The following is a 22,543-nucleotide window of genomic DNA, read 5'->3' as shown; positions in this document are numbered from 1 at the left end:
TGTTACACTGGTACTAATAATATTTTAAATAATAAATTTGATGGGAAAATAGCAATGTGGAATTTAAAATATGTAATCAGGGTTATTTTATTCTAAACACCTTTTTGCCAAAAACATCCAGTTAATCAAAAAACTAGGTAGATTTTTATGCAAAGAAACAAAACCCAAATGTAAAACCAAAAATTATATATTTTGTTACAACTTTAAATTTTGTATTATAATCTTAAATTTTAAGTTATAGGTGTGTGATATGATTATATTACATATGATTTATCATAAAATATATGATTTTAAATATATATTATAGAACTTTTCTGATTAAAAATAACCTTCTAAATTTCGTGTAAATATAACTGACAACTTTCTCACTGGTTTAGTTCACATAGACGCAATCCTAAAAACAAAACTAAAACTAAAAATAATGGAAATTGTTTTGTTAAAATAACAGTAATTGTTTTCAATAGCATATGATTAGGAGCTTACAAAAAAATAGTAGCTAATATAAAATTTGAATTGTTATTTCTTAAGGGATAAGATCTTGTAGATTAAACCAGGTGTGTAGTAAGAATTGTTTTTTCGAATTCTGATTACTTTGAAATATACTATAAATTATCTTCTTTTCTGCCTTGAATTCCTTTCCCATATAATTAGACATTTTCAAGAATCAAAACTATCATTGTCTCTTAAGAACAAAAGCCATAGAAACTGCTAATTATATAACAGTTGACCATATTTTTCTTCTTTGAATTCAGAGATCCTGAATTTCTGGCGTTTTTTGAGAACAGTTTCTGACCAGAGGATGATAGAGATGTGAAGGTCTGCTAGTGTTGGAAACAGGATAATTAGTTTCTGTCTATAATAGCATTCATGTTATTAAAAAGTTGCGAAGGTCTGTGTCAAATAAAAATTGACCTAAATCTTCCTTGGTCCCTAAATCATTATTTTATTTCAAGAATCAGGCCACGTTCTTATAGAATTTTTTTCCCCTAAACCCCATGGGCCTAATCAGAGGCAACTTCCAGCAAAAGTCCCCTTGTCAATGCATTTCTTGAATGAGGGCTTGAATTATTACCATGTCCCAGGAAATGGGCAGGATATCAAAAAGGACATTTTCCGTTTCACTTATAAAATGAACTTTTTATTTCAGAGAGTAAAAAAATGTTTTTGTGAGATCAATTATTAAGAAACATTTTGACAAAGTATTTGTATGATTATATGAAAATTGGCTTTTTTTCTGAATAAAACTATTACTGAATTCAAAAATTCCACTTCTATCATCTGTAGCTTCTGAGGTACTTTTCAGGGAAAAAAAGCAGAATTTGAGTATACACCGAAAGATAAAGGTAATTTACTAGAAAACATTAAATTGGGTATTATAGATTTGTGGGATTTTATGTATTGCTTAGAGGTTTTGTTTCTTTTGGACCTAAATTTCAATGTGTCAATTGAATCATGTATAAAATATGTGGGTGGGAAAGTATGAAACCTTTAAAACGTCTCAGGACATAGACAAAGATATTCAAGTCATTCAAGTCATATTCCACCTATAGTGTTGCTAATAGCAATATTGAACAAAAAGGAAAATTATGAATAAATACAGTTATGAGTGTCCAAATAAATGCAAGAAATCAATTCTAGTATTATAAGGATGTTTTAATAATAGGAAATTTCTTAAGTCATTACCTTAATTTTTTTAAGTTTATTTATTTATTTTGAGATAGAGAGGGAATAGCTAGGAAGTGTCAGAGAGAGATAGCATCTCAAGTAGACTCCATGCTGTTGTCAGTGTGGAGCCTGACAAGGGACTCAATCCCACAACTGTGAGATCATGACCTGAACCAAAATCAAGAGGTGGACACTTAAGCAACTAAGCCACCCAGGTGCCCCCACCTTAATATTTTAATAATAAAATATATGCCTTATCTTGTTTAATGTTGAAAAATAAGGTAAATCAAATGACTTTTTCTGATGAATTAAAATATATTAGCTAGGAGTAAAAGAAAATGTTCTTAAAATAATAAATAAGAAAGGGTTGGACCCCCATTAAAGTTCTTAATGCACAGAAACACTGTTAATTTAGATAATATGTTATTATAATAATTTTTTAATAATAGACTTTATTTTTAGAGCAGTTTTAGTTAGGTTCACAGGAAAATTGAGTGGGAGGTACAGAGATTCCCATGTAACCCTACTTCCACACATGCACAGCCTCCCTTGATATCCACCTTCCCCTACCAGAGTGGTACATATGTTAACACTTGGTAAACCTACACTGACACATCATTATCACCCAAAGTCTACGGTTTCCATTAGGTTCACTCTGGGTATTATACATTCTGTGGATTTGGAGAAATAAGTAATGACATGCATCCATCCTCATAGTACCATACAGAGCAGTTTCACTGACTTGAAAAGCCTCTGTACTCAACCTGTTTGTTCTCTCTATTCCCTACGTCCTGGCAGCCACTGATCTTACTGTCCTCACAGATTTGTTCCTTCCAAAATGTCAAGGTGTTGGAGCCATACACTATGCAGCATTCTCAGGTTTGCTTCCTTCCTTGCTAATATGCATTGAAGTTTCCTCTGTGTCTTGAAATGGTTTTACACCTAATTTCTCTGTAACTTTGAATAATATTACATTGTCTGAAGGCAGCAGAGTTTATCCACTCGTCTACTGAAGCATATCTTGGTGACTACCAATTGTTTCGGCAACTTTGAATACAGCTGCTGTAAACTACTAAATGGAGGTTTTAGTGTTGGTGTAACTTTTCAGCTCCTTTAGGTAAATATGAAAGAGCAAGATTGCTAGGCCATATGGTAATAGTATGCTCAGTTTTATAAAATAATAGTAATAATAAAATAAAAACTACCAAAGTATCTTCCGAGGTGGCTGTACCATTTGGTATTCCTCCCAGTGACAAACGAGAGATCCTGTTGCTTTACATCCTTGTCAGCCTTTGGTGTTGTCCGCATTCTGAATTTTGGACATTCTAATAGGGACATACTGATATCTTGTTGTTTTCATTTATTGTTTCCTGATGATGTGGAGCATCTTTTTCTGTGCTTATTTACTATCTGCCTATCTCTTTTGGTGAGATGTCTGTTAAGGTCGTTGGTCCATTTTTAAATTGAGTTGTTGGTTTTCTTAGTATTGAGTTTTAAGAGTCCTTTATGTATTCTGTATAACAGTCCTTTATGAGATAGGTCTTTTGCAAATATTTTTTTCATAGGCTGAGACTGTTCTCATCCTGTCTGTAATTGTTTTTTGAAAGTGTATTTATTTCTGTAAAATGCATCTTAAATGTTTATGGTTTATTTCATTTTAAATGTTACCAATGAGTGAGATATGACTGTGGATTGGAGAAAGAGCTGAAAGGAGATACTACTATGTTTTTCTTCTTTCTCAGAGAGATTTATATCATGTCTGTACTGTATCACTTTAGTGTGGTGATATTTTTTAGTTTCTTGCTTGAGCACTGAAATTTAAAAAAAATAAATCATATACACATAAATGTACTTGTTTCATCTCATTTAATAAAGCAGAGTAAGCACACTGTCTAAAAAATTTGATGAACTTTCTGGCAAAGAGAAGAGAAATGTGCTCTAATTTAGAATGAGGTGAGTCAGGAATACCATTTCTTGAACAGCTACCAATTTTCTCTAAGAAAGTTTTAGTGTGAAGTCATTATTAAGTAAGATCATGTAAATTACTTGCTATCATGGAGCAATGACTTCTCTAAATAGAAAGTTCTATTTTCTTTGGATGTAGAAAATGAAAGTTTGCTGCCTGGATTTTCTTCAACTGAGTTCAAAACTTATTTTTAATTCGTAATATATGCAAAATATTGTAATTACTTTATGAACATGGACTCCATTGATAACATGTTTTTGTTTTTAGATAAGAGAGTTTATTAATGCATATTCCATTTAATCTCCCTTCATGCCGATAGCTCCTGTAATTTAAAAATATTTAAGGATAATTGTCTTTTTTCCACACCTTTTCACTTTCATAGAAATGTATTAGGAAAAATATCTGGAGGTGCTTTGGTTGCTCAGTTGGTTCAACGTCCGACTTCAGCTCAGGTCATGATCTTGCAGTTCGTGGGTTCAGGCCCAGCATCAGGCTGTATGCTGACAGCTAGGAGTCTGGAGCCTTCTTTGGATTCTGTTTCTCCCTCTCTCTCTTCCCTTTCCCTGCTCTTCTCTCTCTCCCTCAAAATAAATAAACATTCAAGAAAAAGAAAAAAATCTGCATTAATTCTGTCTTTAAATGTGAAAATTCATATCCAAATTATTACCTGCAAGAACATGTATGTGCAAGAACATGTATTGTGTGTGTGTTTGTGTGTGTGTGTTTGTGTGCATAGCCATTATGAGGTAATAAAAGAAATTTCTGGAGTTTATTTCCTCCTTGAAAATCTGATCTTCTCAAATAACAAGTGATCTGATCTAATCATACAGTAATTTATAGTTAACATAATTTAAAAACATAATAAATGTAAATGTTCAAAGGATATTTTATGATGATGGATGAGTACATTCATAGTATGAATTTATTTATTTAGGATCTAATAGAAGAAAGCATCTCTAAATATTGCAACTTCCTGTCATTAAAAGGGACTTAGTAGTCAAAAATTATAGAAATGCCTAAAAACATTATAGTTGAGGTAACTAGATTATATCTTAGAGACATGAAAATATTTCTAAGCCATATTTACCATGATAAAACATAGACCTCTAAATCATTGTATAATTTGTACTTGTAAATAACAGAACACCATATGCAACTCCCAAAATCTGCAGTGGAAAAAGTCACTATAATATATAGTGAATAAGGTAGATGATTATATCCTTTAAACATTGAAATATTAATTACTCCTTTTATAACCAACTAATCAATAAGAATACCAGATACTTATAAAATAACAGGGTAGAAACATGACCATATTTTGGTTAAATAATAAGAAAATAGTCATATGGACTTGTGATATATCCATTATGAATGGATATTTATCCATAAGTAAATTTAGATTCATATTTAATCACTTTTTAAACCTACTTTGTATTCAGTGCTATGTTCCTATAATTTGAGAAATTCACCAAATCGGGAAATAATTGTAGGATATACATCATAGATAAACTTACACACAATGAAGTACACTAATCTTTAGTGTACTATTCAGTGACACTTTGAGAAATGATAAATGTCTGTAACCCAAAAACATTTGGGAACACTCCAAAAGTTTTCTCATGTACTTTCCCAGTGAGTCCCATACCTTTGCCCCCAGAAAAACCACTGTTGTGAATCTTCCACAGCAGATTATTTTTAACCAGAATAAAGTAGATAGAAACTCTTCTAAGTGAAAGTATACAGTATGCACTCTTTTATTGTAATGTTTTTAAAATCCATTCATGTCCCTATGTGGATCAGTATTTGTTTTCTTAGTGATAGACACCTGGACTTAATGAAGCTACTATAGACATTCTTGTTTAAGTTTTGTTGTGGATATATGCCTTCATTTCTCTCTTAATTGAGGGAAATTTTAATTTATTTTATGATTTTATAAAATTAGATATATTTTAATAACTTTATAATTTATTTGTAATTAATTTAATTTAATTAATAATTTAATTATAACTAGGAATGAAATGAAATGGTTAAATGGTATATAGCCATTTTACAGATCATTTTAAACTCTCATCAAAAACTGTAGAAAGGAGGATTTTAAACAATAGATTGGTGTAAACAAATTGAATATTGGTGAACTCACTCTTGGCATTATGTGAAAGAAACAATTGTTAGAAAGTAAGACTAATAACAAGAAACTCAAAACTATTTTAAAGGGTGGAAATAAATTAAAGATGTAAATTAAGATATGAAGGATAAAGATAGATATTACAGAAATTTAAAAGAGAGATGGAAATAAAACTTGATGATTGATAAATGCCAATGTAGGGGAAGAAGTCAGGACTAACCCCAGGCTTCTAGATTGAGTGACTCTAACAAATAAGGTACCATTGAGGAAGATTAAGTTCCAAGAGGAGAAAATGTGGCAATGTTGAAGATAGTTATTTTGAAGAGCTAAATATGCGATGCTATATAAAGTTGATCAAAAGTCAGCCAAAAAGTGTTGTTCAGGCACAAGAGAATATCTATGATTTGAGGAGTCAAATTGATTAATAAGATAACCAAAAAATTATGGGAAAGGGTAAGAGACAGCCACCGACTGGTATATTTTTCAATTTTTTTTTTTTTGCTTTTTTAATGTTATTTCATTTAATAGCCAAAATAATGTTTAGTGATCTCATAATGGTTATACACAACCCTATATTCTTATTTATATTTACTGTAATTGAAAACAGTCATCATTTAACTCTTGCAAAGATGATGAGTATACATCATGATCTAAACTAATTTGTTGACACACAATACAGTGAAACACCAGTAAATACCACAGCACAAGCTTTGCGTAGTTTCAAGTATAGCTCTTCAGGCCCCAGCATTGAGAGTATAACTTTCTTTTGTTTAAAACCACATGTCTTTATCTAAGTCAGTATAGACAAGAATGTCACTGCTGCTCTTGTTAGTTTCTGGCTGATTTTGATCTTCTCTTTCATTATGGCCAATGAGAAAAAGGGAATTCTTGATTTACTCTTTGTTTCTTCCCTGTAGATTCCGCGCCTATTTTTTTTAAGCGACTTGTTCTTTGTTGACTTCAGTGATATGCTTTTTTCTGGTGACCAGCACATGGCTAAACAGTGAAGGAAAGGTAGCCAACCTTGGGGTAACAATAAGGACCATTCATATTTTACAGTGGCATGTTGTTCTGCTTGTATGTGTCTTAACTCTCTGAAGTCACTGGTCTTTCTGACAGCTCTGTATTCTTACCTTATGATGAAAACTTGAGACACAGATATATCGAATAGTTTCCTTACAGTCAGAGAGTGAGTAGTAGAGCTAAGTTCAATACTGACAGCGCCTTCACTGCCATACAGTTTCAGAGCCATCTTCCATTTGAAGGCAGGTTACAAACTTCAGGACAGTTATATAAGTAGAATAGTGTTCAGCTGAATTCAAGTTAGTATCTTAAAGTGTAATACACTACCCCATGAGGGGATTTGAAGATGAATGACAAAATCCTGTCTAAAAAGAACCTACTGAAGAAAATGGTGTATCACTCTAAGGAGTAATCTAGAGCAGGTGGGAAGGTGTAACTACTGTAATTGAAATTTAAACAAGAAATTATGGAAACCCAGAAGACAAATTTCCACCCGAAAAAATTAAATAAAGTATTTTTGGAAGGTATTTGAAAAAAGTCTTGAAAAATTGGCATGATTCCTCATGGAGAATTCGTGTAAGTGAAATCATTTAATAATGAAAGTTCTGGATTGGCGCGCCTGGGTGGCTCAGTCAGTTAAGTGTCTGATTCTTGATTTCTGCTCAGGTTGTAATCTCTGGTTCTTATGTTTGAGCCCCATGTCAGGAATTGGAATTCTCTCTCTCTCTCTCTCTCTCTTTTTTAAGTTCATTGATTTATTTTTGAGAGAGAGAGAAAGAGCATAAGTGGGTGAGGGGCAGAGAGAGCAGGAGACAAAGTTAGTAGCAGGCTTCAAGCTCTGAGCTGTCAGCACTGTGCCTGATGCGAGGCTCCAACCCACAAACCATGAGATCATGACCTGAGCCGGTCAGATGCCCACCAACTGAACCACCCAGATGCCTCCCCTTTCTGCCCTTCCCCTGCTTGTGTTCTCTCTGTCTCTCAAAAATAAATCAATAAACTTAAAAAAAAAAAAGAAACAAATGTTCTGGAAATCCAGAGTAGTGAGATAGAAAGGTACAGGGGACAATGCAGTGAGGGTGCAGGGGGAGCCTAGAATTATATATGGGGGATAGGTTGCAAAGACCTTGAATGCCTTTTAAAGGATTCTGAATTTAATTGTTTACTTAATGGGAAATCATCAATAAAATTGAGCAGGTGAAGTGTTGATTGGAAAGAATGATTTGAAGCAGAGGGTCTGTTAAGAAGACAGAGCAACACTTTAGTGGGGAGATGAGAGAGCCTAAATTAAGACAAAAGAAATAAGGGAAAAATACACTCAAAACTGGTTGAGTGACTTACTCTTGATTTCACCTCAGGTCATGATCCCATGGTTGAGGAGTTGAGCTCTGTGCCAGGCTCTACGCTAAATGTGGAGTCTGCTTAAGATTCTCTCACCCTTGGGGCATCTATCTGGGTGGCTCAGTCAGTTAAGCATATGGCTTCAGCACAAGTCATGATCTTGTTGTTCATGGGTTCAAGCCCCTCATTGGGCTCTATGTTGACAGCTCAGAGCCTGGAACCTGCTTCAGATTCTGTGTGTCCTTCTCTCTCTGTCCTCCCCTTGCTCATCCTCTGTCTCTTTCTGTCTCTCAACCATAAATAAATGTTTAAAAGCAATTAAAAAGATTCTCTCTCCCTCTGCCCATCTACCCACTCTGTCTCTCTCTCTGTATCCCTAAAATAAAATTTAAAAAAGAAAAGAAACGCCAACATAGTAAACAAAGGAGATGAAGCTGAAAAGATGAAAAATATATTCTCTTTGCAGGACTGAATAAGGGAAACTGTAAATTAATTAACTTGGTTCAGTATACAGACTAGAGGTACCAGGCTCCACAGTGCTGATTGTGATCACTTCATGGGTTTCTTCTGCTAGGTCCAGTCTCCTAAATTATTTCTACTTTGTCTTCATTAATTTGGCTTCAGTTAAGAAAAATTGCAGAGTTTGTTTGGGTATGACCATTTAGTTTAACTAGCCTTATTTTATAGTGGTAAAGAGCACACTTTTCCACCAATTTTTATTGATATTAAAATGCTGATCTCTGTATTCAAATAGTAAAATAACTAACTCGTGTATAGATATAATCAGCTTAGAGACATACTACAAAATACACAGGTGTAAATGCTTGTGCCACATGATGCACTAGGAAGAACTCAGATCTTGTTCATGCCCTGCCTTTCCCAGTTACTAGTACGTATGCACTTTGGGCAGTTGCTGAGTCTTAATGCCAGGGTTTCTTTCTGAGATGGGTGTGGATCAGAGTAATGTATAAAAAGCACAAAGAAAGGCACAGTGATTAGTATTCATATTTTCCCTTACCCATGCTCATCTTCCATCCTCATCAGCCCTTCTCTCCATCTTCACGTGACTCATCTTGAACCTTTTTTCGGGTTAAACTCCCCCCAGGGCTGTTCAGAGTTTCCCAGCCAGCTAAGCATCAAAGTTTTTCCAGGCCTGTTCCTTGGCAGCTAGAGGTTTTTCTATTCCACAGCCAAAAATGATATATCCATTCTGCTTAGGTTGTTAGTGAAGAATGTGAGATGACCTTAGGCTGCATTCCCTGCATTCCCGATGTGCTGGAAGTTCCCATTCACAGTCTTTTGATTCTTTGGGGCTTTTTTCCTCCTTTATGTTGCAGCAAAGCTGAAGTGGGAAGAAACCAGTCACTGTGACTGCCACCCGGCTGTGTTGGCTGTCATCTGGTGATGATTTTTCCCCATCAGCATTTGCCCTGCTAGTTAGCTTGTAAGTATTTTGAAGCCTGAAGCTGTGACATTGGAAATATTTTTTAAATTGTGAAGATACAGTTTTAAAGTTTACATAATTTCCAATTTGTCTTTGTTCTTCTCAGTGGTCTTTAACAGGTTTATAGCTTGTTTATCAGGTGACTTCTGATTCAACTTGCTTTCATTAGCAATCTAAGTTTTTGTTACCATTAGCTTTTTTTTTTAATGTTTATTTACTTTTGAGAGAGAGAGCACAGCATGGGAGGGACAGAAAGAGACAGAGAGAGAGAGGGAGGGAGGGAGGGAGAGAGGGAGGGAGACACCGATTCTGAAGCAAGCTCCAGGCTCTGAGACGTTAGCCCACAGCCCCACGCAGGGCATGAACCCACAAACCCTGAGATCATGACCTGGGCCACCCAGGCGCCCCACCATTAGCTTTTAAACATGCATTTTTATAGGACATTTCACAAAGTTTTATAAATGGTGTTATAAAACAATAACAGCTAGCAATATAGAAGGCCTATGATATGCTAATGTAGGTAGGTAGGTAGGTAGGTAGATAGGAAGAATGTAGGTAGCACGTAAGAGACAGGTGCTTTTTAACAGATAAGGAAACTGAGGCTAGTTGACATTAATTAATGTTTTGAAAGTACAAATCTAATGAGTGGGAGAAGCCGGGCTCCTACCCAGTTTTCTTTTTTGACCCCTGTCACAGAATAGTTTTTATATATGAAGTAAAGGGAGATTTTGTTTCTTCTTATGTTGGTAATTAAAGGTATGTATTTAGCAAGGATTTTCTTTCATGAATAGTCAGAGTGTCAGTGGAACTACCTTTCAAGGATGAAGAAAATATGAGTGTGTATGTATATTTTGTGAAATACATAAAGTTTTAAGTCTTCCTTTTCTTCTCATCGATGGTGTCACAGTTGATTCGGAGAGAGAGAGAGCAGTAATATGGGTTGTTTTCCTACGGTGGGTGTATGCTCCTGTTCTGCTCTGGAGCTTCCTATCATGCTTTACCAGAAGACTGACTATATCATGGTGTGAAACTAGTCCTTGGGGCACCTGCATGAGAAAGCTTGTAGTCATTTATTCTGTCTTCCATCCAAATGAACTATATGTAATTTATGTTCTAAAAAGCCTATATATGTTATAACTTTTAGATTTATAGAAAACCCAAAATCTTAATTAGTCAGTCCATTAATTTAATTCCTTTTTAAAAAATATATATTTCTACAATTTTAGTTGTGTGTTCTTGTTCTTTGGTGGGTTATTGGTGGAGAGGATAGGTCCAGCCAAAGGCTGGTCAAAATGTTTTTCTACTAGAGATTTAGATTGATCCTAATGCTGAGAGCAGCAAAATGTGTTCATTATTTAAATAAGCTCAAGCTGCCAAATGAATCATAAAGGCAGCCGGTGTCCTGTGCCAAGGTGTCATTTTCATTAAGTGTGAGATTGCACCTGAAGGACAGTTTAATTTGCAGCTGCTAAAAATATTTCGACAGAGTGATACTGTTACAAGTGGCAGGTGGTGCCCAAACGTGAATTTTGCAAGAAATGCCATCTGTGGGATGAGGTGTGGAAGAATGTCATGGGGGTGGTAAAGGAGATAAAGGGGGAAAGAAAAGAGAGGTGTATTTACTCAGCATTTATTGCTATTATCGTGACTAAAGATTCCATGCTTCACATGATAGCATTGTCCCAAGATTATTAAATATGATTATTTGTTCAGCTTCTACCATGTGCACAGGACATTGCAAAAGTACCACAGTACCTGTAAAGACAAAGTTTCTTCCCCAAAGGCATACCATTTGAACTCTCCAGATGAGAGAATCCTTTCCAACTCTATTTACCTTTCATAGTGTTTACATTGCAGCTCTGTGCTGGCAAGACTAATGCACTTTGATCCTGCTTAAATGGATTTTACCACTTTCTTTTGATGTTCAGCTTTTAATACACATCCACACTGATTTCCTGCTTCATATTGTATGAAATATTTTCATTTGTTAAATCATGGTCAGTTGGGATTCTGTGAACTTTACATAGTAGAGAACGTTGCAATGTGGAAAAGTATCTAGGGACATTGTAATTGTTGACATTATTAAAAGATCTGTATATGTGTGTCTGTTAGTTCAATGAACTTGGCCACATTGAAATCAGAAATTTATATCTGGAGACTGGAAATAGACATCCTCTACTTTAATGGGTTACAGAGCACAAATTTAAAAAGCAAAACTAACTAGTGGATTTCAGTTTTTTCATTTGTTTGCCATGTGATGGTAGTAACTGGAACTAGAAAAGCTTCCTTTGTGAATACCATGAACTTTCTTTGGTTACTATCAAGGAGAAGTAATAAAGTAGGTCAATATGAATGAATTTGGGTAAAAGTTTTCCACGGGGAATTTTTGATGACAAGGAAAGTTATTGAATTGCTTGTAGTTTTTCAGGATAGTGGTAATCTCTGACCTCCAACATATGCGTTGTTTTTAGCTTCATAAAGTAGAGAGACATGTTTTCTGTTATTTTAATCCTATTGATAGAATCTAATTTTTAAAAATTACACAGATCATTAATTTTACTTTATTAATTATCTAACACAAAAGGATATGATCAAAAAAAGAATTTTTTTCCATATTAAAATAACATTCATGAAACTTTAGGAGAACATTTTGAAAACTCATTATTTTGTGATAACCCCTAGAAATAGTTGCAATTTAAAGAAACATGTCTAAGCATTTCTTTAACTGAGAACCTAAACACTGTCAGGGCTATGATGAGTTCTCTTCATCCAATTAGCTTTAACAAACTGTCAGAAAGCTATAAAATGTGACTCTTGTGAAAAAAAACCCCACCAACTTACATATTTTAGTTTAGGAAATTCATTCACTTATTAATCTATTCACCCAGTTAGGAACCATGTTCTGTTTCAGAAATTATGCTTAGCCTGGAAGAAATAATTGGGAAAAAATGGGGAAATCAGATTATCAGAAAAGAGGGGAAAGAAAACAAGTGATTAAAAGTAGAGTTTTCTGGATTCTAATTGAGAAATATGCACCAGGTGCCAGAGAATAGTTTGTGTGTTAAAAAGGCGATAGACAGCACAAGATGGTTTGGAAAAGGTGAGGCCAGAGGCAGGGAAAACAGATTGAATGTGGCTGCCAGGAGAGAAGAGATAAGAGTCTACATTTGCGTAGTTGCAGTGAAACAAATTCAAGATATGCTTAGGGAAATACTTTGTTATATATAGAAACTGAAGGCAAGAGAGAGGGAGATACAGGACAAATGCCTGTCATAACAAATATGAAAATGAAGATAATAGGAAAAAGGTTAAATGTTACAAAGAGATAAAAGCAAACTTTCTTTCATGCTATGTGAACTAAATGTGTTTGAAGATAGTAGATAGGGCGTTTTCTTGAATGATAAGCAGATTTACTAAGGGATTAAAGAAGAGGAACAGTGGTCAGTTCTGCTGGAAATGTAAGTCATAGTTTGTGGATGACACTGATTGCCCTGAATTTATTTGGGGTATTAGGGACACTATAAATAGTGTAATTGACAAGATTTCCCATTTTCCTCTTATACTAGAAAGCTTCCAGCCAAAACCATGGCTCATCTCAAGTATATGTGTTGATGAATGTAGTGTCTACTTTTAGAGTTGTTACTGGCTCAGAGTGACATCAGCCTTACTGTCCTTTCTGCATGCCACATCTTGGTTTATGCTACTTTATCATATCTTATGACACCTGAAATCTGGTCTGGAAATTATATGGCATAAATGCATTAGCACTTTTTTCTGTAGCACTGTATGGGTGGCTTAGAAGAAATAGATAATATATGTAGAAGACCAATTAGATGATTCGAAAATATAACTGTAAAGTAAAAAAAACATGAATTGTGCAAGCAACATTAAGACTAGAAGACAGAGAAAGAGGTGAAATGATAGTGGATAGCAGGAATAAGATTGATAATAAATTTAGGGGGCAAAGCAGAAGTCCTGCAGGAAATGGAAGCAGTTTATGGTAAAATAACATTTTATACATGGGTGTTGATATTGACTTTAGCCAAAGTGGAAGATAGGAGCAGAAAGAGTTTTGGAAGAAAAGTAGATGAGGTGCTTTCTAGTCATGATGAATTAAAATTTAATTGAGATACTTGGGTAGAAAATCTGAGCCAGAAGTGTAAAATGCAGGATTGGATCTAAAAGGAAAATAAAGGCAATATAGTTTGGAAATACCTGACGGTCTAAAAGTGAATCAATTCCCAAAGAAAAAATTCTGAAAATATAACAAAGTTTAGAATGCTGAAATCGTGGAAGAAGTGTTAGGAGATGCCTTCATTTATAGGTGTGGGAGGAAATAAAAGGTGCTCAAAAAGAAAATTTAGGAAGCATCTATACTTAGGGATTTAGGAAAGGGAAGTCATAAAGGAAGTAGTGAAGGCTCTATACTTAACAATTCAGGTTCAGAGTCACAGAAGATACATGCCACAGAAACAATGAAGTACAGGAAGGGCATGAAGATTTTACTGTGCCAGTGACAGCGGACAACTGAAAGAGTGCGAGCATCAAAATCTGTCTGTTGATTTGATAGTTTCTGTTGCTTATCAGAAGAACACTCTCTGAGGTGAAACACCAAAAGCTAGGTAGTAACAGAGTTGGGAAATGACTGGTAAATAGGGCAGAGAGTCTGAGTCTGAGTCCTCTCCCACTCTCTCAAAAAGTCCTATGGCTAAATGGGTGCAAGAAATACAGGAGATTCTAGAGTGTAGAGTGTCAGTGGAAATCATTTTGTTTTCTTTTGTAGGATAAAAATATTTTAAAAATAAATATCTGATACAGAATCATTGTAAAAGGAAAGACTAAGAACCAAAGGAAGAATTGACTTCTTCCCTTCATTTTGCAACTCTCCAATTGCTAGATTTCTTCCTGTGTTTCATCACTTTTCTCCTTGTATTAGATTCTGTCTCCTTTTCTCCTTGTTCTCTATACCCCACTGTCAGTTTCAAATAACTTCAACTCCAGCCCCCATTTCTTTACTCAGCTTGTGTATTCCTGGACCTGTGGGACAAAGTCACAAGCATCTCACTTCAAAGATGCACTAAACTGAGCTCATCTGCCTCTCCCCACTCCCGTATCTATCCTTCCTCAAGTGTTCCTATCTCAGTAAATAATTCCTTGCCAATCAATTTTAAAGCAGACATTTCCTTAATATTTCCATGATTTTTCTCACTACTCCCTACCTTCAACATCTCATCAGTGAACATAATCTAGCAGTTCTGCTTTCACATAATCCTTGCATATCCCACCTTCTCTTTCATACTGGCTCAAATCAGAAGCACTTCCCACCAGCCTCCAGAGTAGTCTTCCTGCCTTCATTCTTGCCTTATTATATGTTTTTTTTTTTTCTATAACAGTCACAGTGATCTTAAGACAGAAATCTGATAATGTCATTACTAATTTTAAAATACTTGATTGGTTTCCCTCATCGCCATTAGGACAGTGTGTTCCTAAACTACACTTTCGTCTTATTCTGACCTCTGCTTAACTTTCTTGTCATCATCTTCGACCATCTGTCTCTTCATTGACTCCTCTCTGTGTGAACAACATTGTCATTTCTCTTACCTTGCAAGTGTTACTTCTACTTGGGACATTCCTGGTTATTCTTTAGGTCTTGTTATAGGTCATATCTTCTGAGAAAAACTTTCCCTAATTCCTTTAAGTCGAGCTTAATTTTTTCTTCTATTTCCAACTGCATTTTCCCCCAAACTCTTACTTTTGTTCTTTTTGTGTGGTGTAATAATTTTTCTGTTTAATTGTTGGTATTCCCTCACAGACAGAATACATTTCATCATAACATCCCCTAGTTTTCCACGATCCAGAGCAAAGAGTAAATGTCTAGGAAATATATGATGAATGGAAAATATAGATGGTAAGTGATTGCATGAAGAATAGAGATTACTATTAGAGAAATATTTTGTAGATTATTGGATTGAAAGCAAAGAGATAGAAGCTTAAGACTTACAAATAAGGAGAGATCACTTTTCCACAGAAAGAAAGAAAAGAAAGATTGGGGGAGTGGAGGACGGAAAAAGAGGGAATTCACATTAAATGGTTTTGGTTGTATCAGTATAGCAAATAATTCCATCTTTGAAGGAGTAAAATGAGACATGCTACATTAGTTGATTTGAAGATAATTAGATGATTTTAAAGACTTTCTGTTAATAAATCGATACTAAGCCACCAAAAGTAAATAAAATATGTCCATAGCAACACTAAGATTCTTTTTTTAAGGATAAACAGCCTGAGTTAATAAATAGCACTTCTATTTACTATGATTCTATTATTTTCATCATCCTTGCTTAGATACAGGGGCACAGGAAAAAAGTTCTGGGGTTATGTAAGGCAGGTGCAGTAGAGATTCAGGAGGCCAAGAGTTTCTAAGATAGCAGGGAAGACAATTAGAATGATTGATTAGAATGTTTGGATTGAAGAGGGGAACTCACCAGGGAAGAGAGGACTAGACTGAGAGAATAAGAGGAGGAGTAAGGGCCAAATGCAGTAAGGAAGGGCAAGGCAAAATTTGAGCAATTGAAGAAGTAGAGAATGTATCATGACAAAAGGTTTTGACCATAGACAAGATTTTCTAAATTTCATAGTAGAAGAGAATGACTCCTTTTAAATTTTTTGATTTAACTGATTTTTGATTTAACAGTTTAACTGGAGACCTATTTTATTTTGAAATAGAAATGAATGTTTTTCCAAGTTGAGTGTATCCTAAAGGTCTTAGAGGCAAGCTACATTATACTGACATTGTTTTTCTTTGAGAATCTTTTTTATTATAATAAATTTGTCTCTTCTTTTTCTGTGTGTGGCTTATATTTGACTATATCTGAAGCTATGTCAGACTGTTATTCACCTACAAAGCCTCTGTGCCTGTAATATCAGATATTGGAGGAGAGATTATTATTGAAGGCTCTTTCAAGAATGAATGGGCTTGATAACTTACTTGAATAATTTCCCACTAGAGTCCACATTTGGAAATGATAATTTTCTTGACATATTTTAGAGAGGGAAACATGTTCTTGATAGCACCTTCAGTTGTGCTATCAAGCTAAGAGAGTATCTGTGATATCGTTTGCTTTATTGTCATTTTGTGCTTCTAACATGAGTTTTGCCTGATTATAGCTTTCTGAGAACAAGGGATATATATTATTCATTTTGATTTCTACATAGTGTCTTACATGTATTTGTGAGCAATTACAATAGCTGGATTTAATTACCTGAAATTCTTTAAGTTATACAAGTGTTTCTGTGAACAATTACTCTAATTTGGGAGGTAATATTAGAACAACTTCTCTCCATTACTCTAGTTTAAAGCAGAAGAATGTATGGTTTTTCATTCTAATTCTGTAGCTGGATTATAATGAGATCTCCAAATGTAGTCTGTGATTGAGGCTCCCTTTAACTATTATCATAATGATGATAATATAATTCATTTGTTAGCATTTTGCTAAGTTGCTTCAATGCACTATTCACATTTAAAGTATTTGTTTTTATATGAACTATTTATGATGGAAAAGGTGAATAGAATACAGTTTGAAATAAACCCAGTGTAAAAATTAGTCATCTGAGATCCAAGAGGTAAGAGCCCTACCAAAAAGTCACAAAAAGTGCAAGTGTGACTGAACTGAGTTGTTTGACATGTAAGTTTGTGTTCTGTGTGTGCACACACAAACACACACATGCAACACTGCATTTCTAGGAGCCCAACTTCATCAGTAGGATAGTAATTCTCTGATTTCTAACATACCAATTCCTACTGTGTCACACTACTTATTCTGCTCACCAATCCTCATGAGACACAAACAAAAAATACAAACATACCCATATATATGAACAGGTAAAAATTCATGAAGAAAAACAAGTTTTGTAGCAAGTATTAAGATTAAAATAATGTGTTATTTTATGTATCTTATAAAGTTCTGGTGCTGAGTCCAACTTTTAAAAGTTATTTCCCTACCATTATTCCAGTGGCACACTGAACTTGAAATATGAACAGGTAATAAATTGTACAATTAACATTACTTACAGAGTCTGTATAATTTGCCTGAGAAGGATAGTGGAGTATAGCCCTAAGTGCATGGTCTGAGAGCAAATGTTAAACAAAGGGTACAAGCATAGAATACATGATAACGATGATTATGCACAGGTGTAATGATTAGGACTCAATAACATGGATAAAACTAGTTTCAGGGTTCTGACCTCTTCCCTGATATCTCAAGTATGGTACTGACTGACCTATGTGCGCATATTTCATTGCTGACTTGATAACATAATACACAATGGGAGTAAAAGTAGATTATTGTGAGAATTTAAATACCTCAGCAATGTCCTCAGTGCTTTCAGTAAGATAAATTCAGCTTCTTAGTATATTACATCTTAAAATCAGTGAGGCTGCTACATACTTTTATGTGTCTGTATGAGTCACAACCACATCAACCCAGGTATTTACAAAAGTTTTTTTTTAAGGAGGCTCTAAACATTGCTAATATATGTTCTGAGTAATCTAGGCAGTCTCTCCTTTCCCCCCCCCCCTTTTCTTCTCTCTTTCCCTTCTTGCACAAATATTCACTGAATGCCAGCTGTGTTTTAACCTTTAGGATCATAGCACCAAACAAAACGTGCCAAGTCCTTGGAACTCATATTCCATTCGGGTGGGGAGAGAAACAGACAATAAACAAATGAAGATTAGAAACAGAGAAAGACTGAGAGATCACAGGTGTTTAATAATGTTAGGAAGAAAAATAATTCATGAAAATTAATAACTTAAAAGTGAGGATTTCAAGTGCTTTAAATTAGGTAGTCAACAGAGATCTCTCTGATAATGCAATATTTGAACAAAGACCTAAGTAAAAGTAGGAATTTAGTGATTCATTATAATACATGAGCTCAGAAAATACACAGGGAGGAAGATCTGAGGCAGGAATGAGAGTACTTGACTTATTTGAAAACCAGGAAGGGGCTGATATGGGGATGGTATGGCAGGCTAGGAGCAAGTTAGGTAAGGAGAATAGGTAGAAGAAAGACTTGTGAGGTAGTAGGGACCGGATCATAAATGACATCCGGTCACAGGGAAGAGTGTATATTTTATTGTGAATAATTTGGAAAGATATATGAGGGGTTAGAGAAGGAAGTGACATGCCACAGGATCACTCTGACTAGCATGGAGAAATAGAACACACTTGATGGTAAGGTAGAAACAGGGAGTCTGCTAGGAATCCATCGCTGGCCATGGTGATATGGGAGAGGCTGGTCATGGAGGATGTGGTAAGAAAAGATGATGGATGTGCTGACAGAATGTTGGCTGTGAGAGAGAGGACTCAAGGGTGGCTCCAGAATACCTAGGTGACTTGAGGACCTGGTAAATAATGTTGCTATTTACGGAGATGGAGAAGAACATGAGCAGATGTGGTGTTTTGTTGTTGTTTTATTTGGATCTCATCTCTCCCCTCCCATCCAATCTTTGCTGGAAACTAGAACAGACCATTTTGTACTTTGATTTAAAAGTATCTTATGCTTGAAAGGAAGAATAACAATGATGATGGCAATAAGCAATATTTGATAGCATTTCCAATTTGCAAAATATTTTAATATCCTGTAATGCATTTGAACTATGTGGTCACACTGAGGATTTCTACACTGACTTCTAACTTCCCAAAAGAGAAAAAATAAAGATTTTTTTTGAGATATAAGGTGATTTGTAACTTACTTCAAAATACATAAAGAACAATTTATATGTACTGAAAACTGTGAACTAAGGAAAAATTAGTTCTTGAAATACATCAAATGCAAGAGAAGAGAAAGTGAAAGTGAACTGTAATGAATGGTATTTTATCTGTGAATTAATATATATGCTGTAATTTGTCTCTCAGATCCAAGGTTCATTAGTGCCCACCTCATCCCAGAAAGTGACAACCCTGAAGACGACAAAGTATATTTTTTCTTCCGTGAAAATGCGATAGATGGAGAACACACTGGAAAAGCCACTCATGCTAGAATAGGTCAGATATGCAAGGTGAGGTAAAAAAAAAAAACCACTCAAGGAGGATATCATTGTCTAATCATGGTTTTCTTTTTCTTCTCTTCCTATATGCAAGTATACTGAAAACTATGGCTGCAAATTTTGACTGATCATTATAAATATTTAAATGGTAATGAATGATTGAAAACATACTTGTTAATTGGTAACTCTTCATAGGTAAACAAACAGGTAGAAATTGTGATACATTATTTCACATTTATGTTAAACAGTCTTCCTTTGAAATTTTAAAGAAATACAGTTTTTTAAATATTTATCTTTGAGAGAGAGAGAGAGAAAGAGAGAGAGCCCTCCAGTGGAGGAGGGCCAGAGAGAGAGAGGGAGATGCAGAATCCCGAGCAGGCTCCAGGCTCTGAGCTGTCAACACATAGCCCAAGGCAGGGCTTGAACTCTTGAACAGAGAGATCATGACCTGAGCAGAATTCAGATCCTTCACTGACTGAACCACCAAGGTGCCCCAAGAAATACAATTTTTTCACGTTACCTAGGAGAACATATTTTTTGTATTTTCACACATAGCACAGTTTCCTACAGTATGTAAGAGTGAATGGATATTTGCTGTTGGAATTAGCTAAAACATTGATATAAGAGAGAAAAGTGTTAAAGCTTAATTTTATCAATTATAGCATCCTATATACATTTTTTGAACACATACGTATAGTTTTGAGGCTCTGAACTTTGAACAATTCATTTACTGTGTAGCAAAAAATTGGATATGGTATTACATTATAATATCAGATATATAGAATAAAATTAATGTTTATGGATTAATTAGTATTAGTCTGAAGATATGATAACAGTACCCTTCTTTCCCTCTACAGAGTATAGTGCAGTATATATGCAGTATGAATAAAACTAACTGCTATTATATATTCATGCACCTTTCATCTCAAGAAAATCACAAAGCTAGATTCAATAATTATCTTCAGTGGCCTTTTCTCTTTTTAAGAAAATATGAAATTTTTGAAAATCGCTACTGGGGGGATTGGTCAGCATCTTTTCTACTTCAATCATAATGTAATTATTTATCTCTAGTATATTAAGTTACTGGAAAAATCAAAGGTTTTAACAATGTGGAAACATACAAAAATATGAGCAATATATGAGAATCTGTTCTCCACAAAGTATAAATCACATTTAAAAGCCTTATTTATAGGGTACATCTTTATAGTATATAGAATTATATCAACAAAATATAAATCATTGTTATGTTTTTGAAGGAACACATATGTTCCTTCAAATTTATGCACATAAATATTATTTTAAAAGACCCTAAGTTACCAGTAAATACATACGATCATAATAGAACTTATTGCTAAATTTAACTTAAGTTAAAATTTAGTTTCCTTTTCAGTGAGGAGGTATTTTTTAAAAATATTTTCTCTAGAATGAATTTTCTTTATTAAGGTTTATGCAAATATTTTTTCACTCTTCTTTTTGTAAATTAGAAATTGTTGTAGCTGTTTAAGCTTATAAAATATTCGATGCTGATTTGCTTTTCTTTGGAATCTCTGCAGTATGTGTTATAAGGTGTGCATTTATTCTTCCTACAATAAATGCTCATTAAGAGCCTATTATGTGTCAGTATGTAGTGTTTTAAGTTATTCCGTGAAAAAAGTTTGAGTGAATAGACTTGCCCTACAATATAATAATAAAGCATAGTTACTTGTATCTGTGGTATAATTGTTTGTATTTTGAAAAAATGAGGAAATTGTATCTCTGTTTCAAGATACAAAGATAAGAGAAATATTTGAAATTATCATTCGCATGCACCTTTCCTAAAATCAATGTTGTCTCCTTTCAGAATGACTTTGGGGGTCACAGAAGTCTGGTGAACAAGTGGACAACATTCCTCAAAGCCCGACTTATTTGCTCAGTGCCGGGACCAAATGGCATTGACACTCATTTTGATGAATTGCGTAAGTAGCTGATGATATGGGACAGATATTTATTCGGACTTTGTCATAACCACCAAAATCCAACTTTTCCTAATTTTGTTTTTAAACAGAGGATGTATTCCTTATGAATTCTAAAGATCCTAAGAATCCAATTGTCTATGGGGTGTTTACAACTTCCAGGTAAACAGCTTTTTACTATCTTACTATCAAAGAAACCTCATGTCCTTTAGGTGCTTTTCAAGTATCCGTAGTTTGGAAAATATATTTTGAAAGAACATTGGCTTAACCTTTGAGCTGTTGTAGATTCTTAGATGGCTGATATAAGTTATGACCTAAAATAGTTTTTTTAGAAAAATAAATTTTAGCAAAGAATATCATCACTATAAATAGAATGATGAAAAATGTATCATATCCTCATAGCTTTGACTTTAAAATTTGAATGAAATGTAGACTATTCTAAAAAGCTGAAATCTGATCAGACTTGGTAGTGCTATAAATTACAAGTGCAACACTCTTTCCTCTCCTTTCTCTTCCCCTTTTTCCTCCCTCATTCTCTCCCTCCCTCCCTCCCTTCCTCCTTCCCCTTTTCCTCACTCTCCTCCCTTCTCCATTCCCCATCTTCCCAAGGCTCTTGCTGTCAATCGAGCAGTAATTATCTCTTGGCTGTCATATTCAGTATAAAATTTATATTACCTGGAGTTGTTAAATTTAAACAGACATTAATCCATTTCTTCTGCTTTCTCATTACTTAGGTCAGTGGTTCTCAAACAGCCTCTGAGCATTCATGAGAATCAGCCAGTTTCTGAATCATTAAGATTAGAATGGGGCCTAAGTACTTTCTATTCTAGTATGAAAATGCTGTTATAAATTCTATAAATTACTGAGATTTCCTGTGTGTCAGGTACCATGAAGTATGTAACTGATGTTACAGAAAAGCAGCAGGGCATCTTTCTTCCCTCATGAAGCTTGCGTTCTACCAGACATTGTCTATGTGGAGCAGTTT

General features: G+C 34.6%; 1 protein-coding gene across 1 annotated transcript in view; it reads left to right on the top strand.

Annotated features, from left to right (window-relative positions):
* SEMA3A (semaphorin 3A) overlaps positions 1-22,543 on the top strand; it is a 203,356-nt gene that overhangs the window by 140,125 nt on the left and 40,688 nt on the right. The window contains exons 7-9 of the mRNA XM_077757607.1: positions 19,476-19,618; positions 21,447-21,561; positions 21,651-21,720. Of these exons, the coding sequence (XP_077613733.1) occupies positions 19,476-19,618; positions 21,447-21,561; positions 21,651-21,720 (328 nt within the window). The remainder of the gene's footprint in view (positions 1-19,475; positions 19,619-21,446; positions 21,562-21,650; positions 21,721-22,543) is intronic.

This window comes from Crocuta crocuta, unplaced genomic scaffold (genome assembly GCF_008692635.1).
Source record: "Crocuta crocuta isolate KB4526 unplaced genomic scaffold, BGI_CrCroc_1.0 scaffold63, whole genome shotgun sequence".
NCBI classification, from domain to species: Eukaryota; Metazoa; Chordata; class Mammalia; order Carnivora; family Hyaenidae; genus Crocuta; species Crocuta crocuta.
Note: the sequence above shows the minus strand (reverse complement) of the source record. Positions and strands in the feature narration are given on the sequence as shown.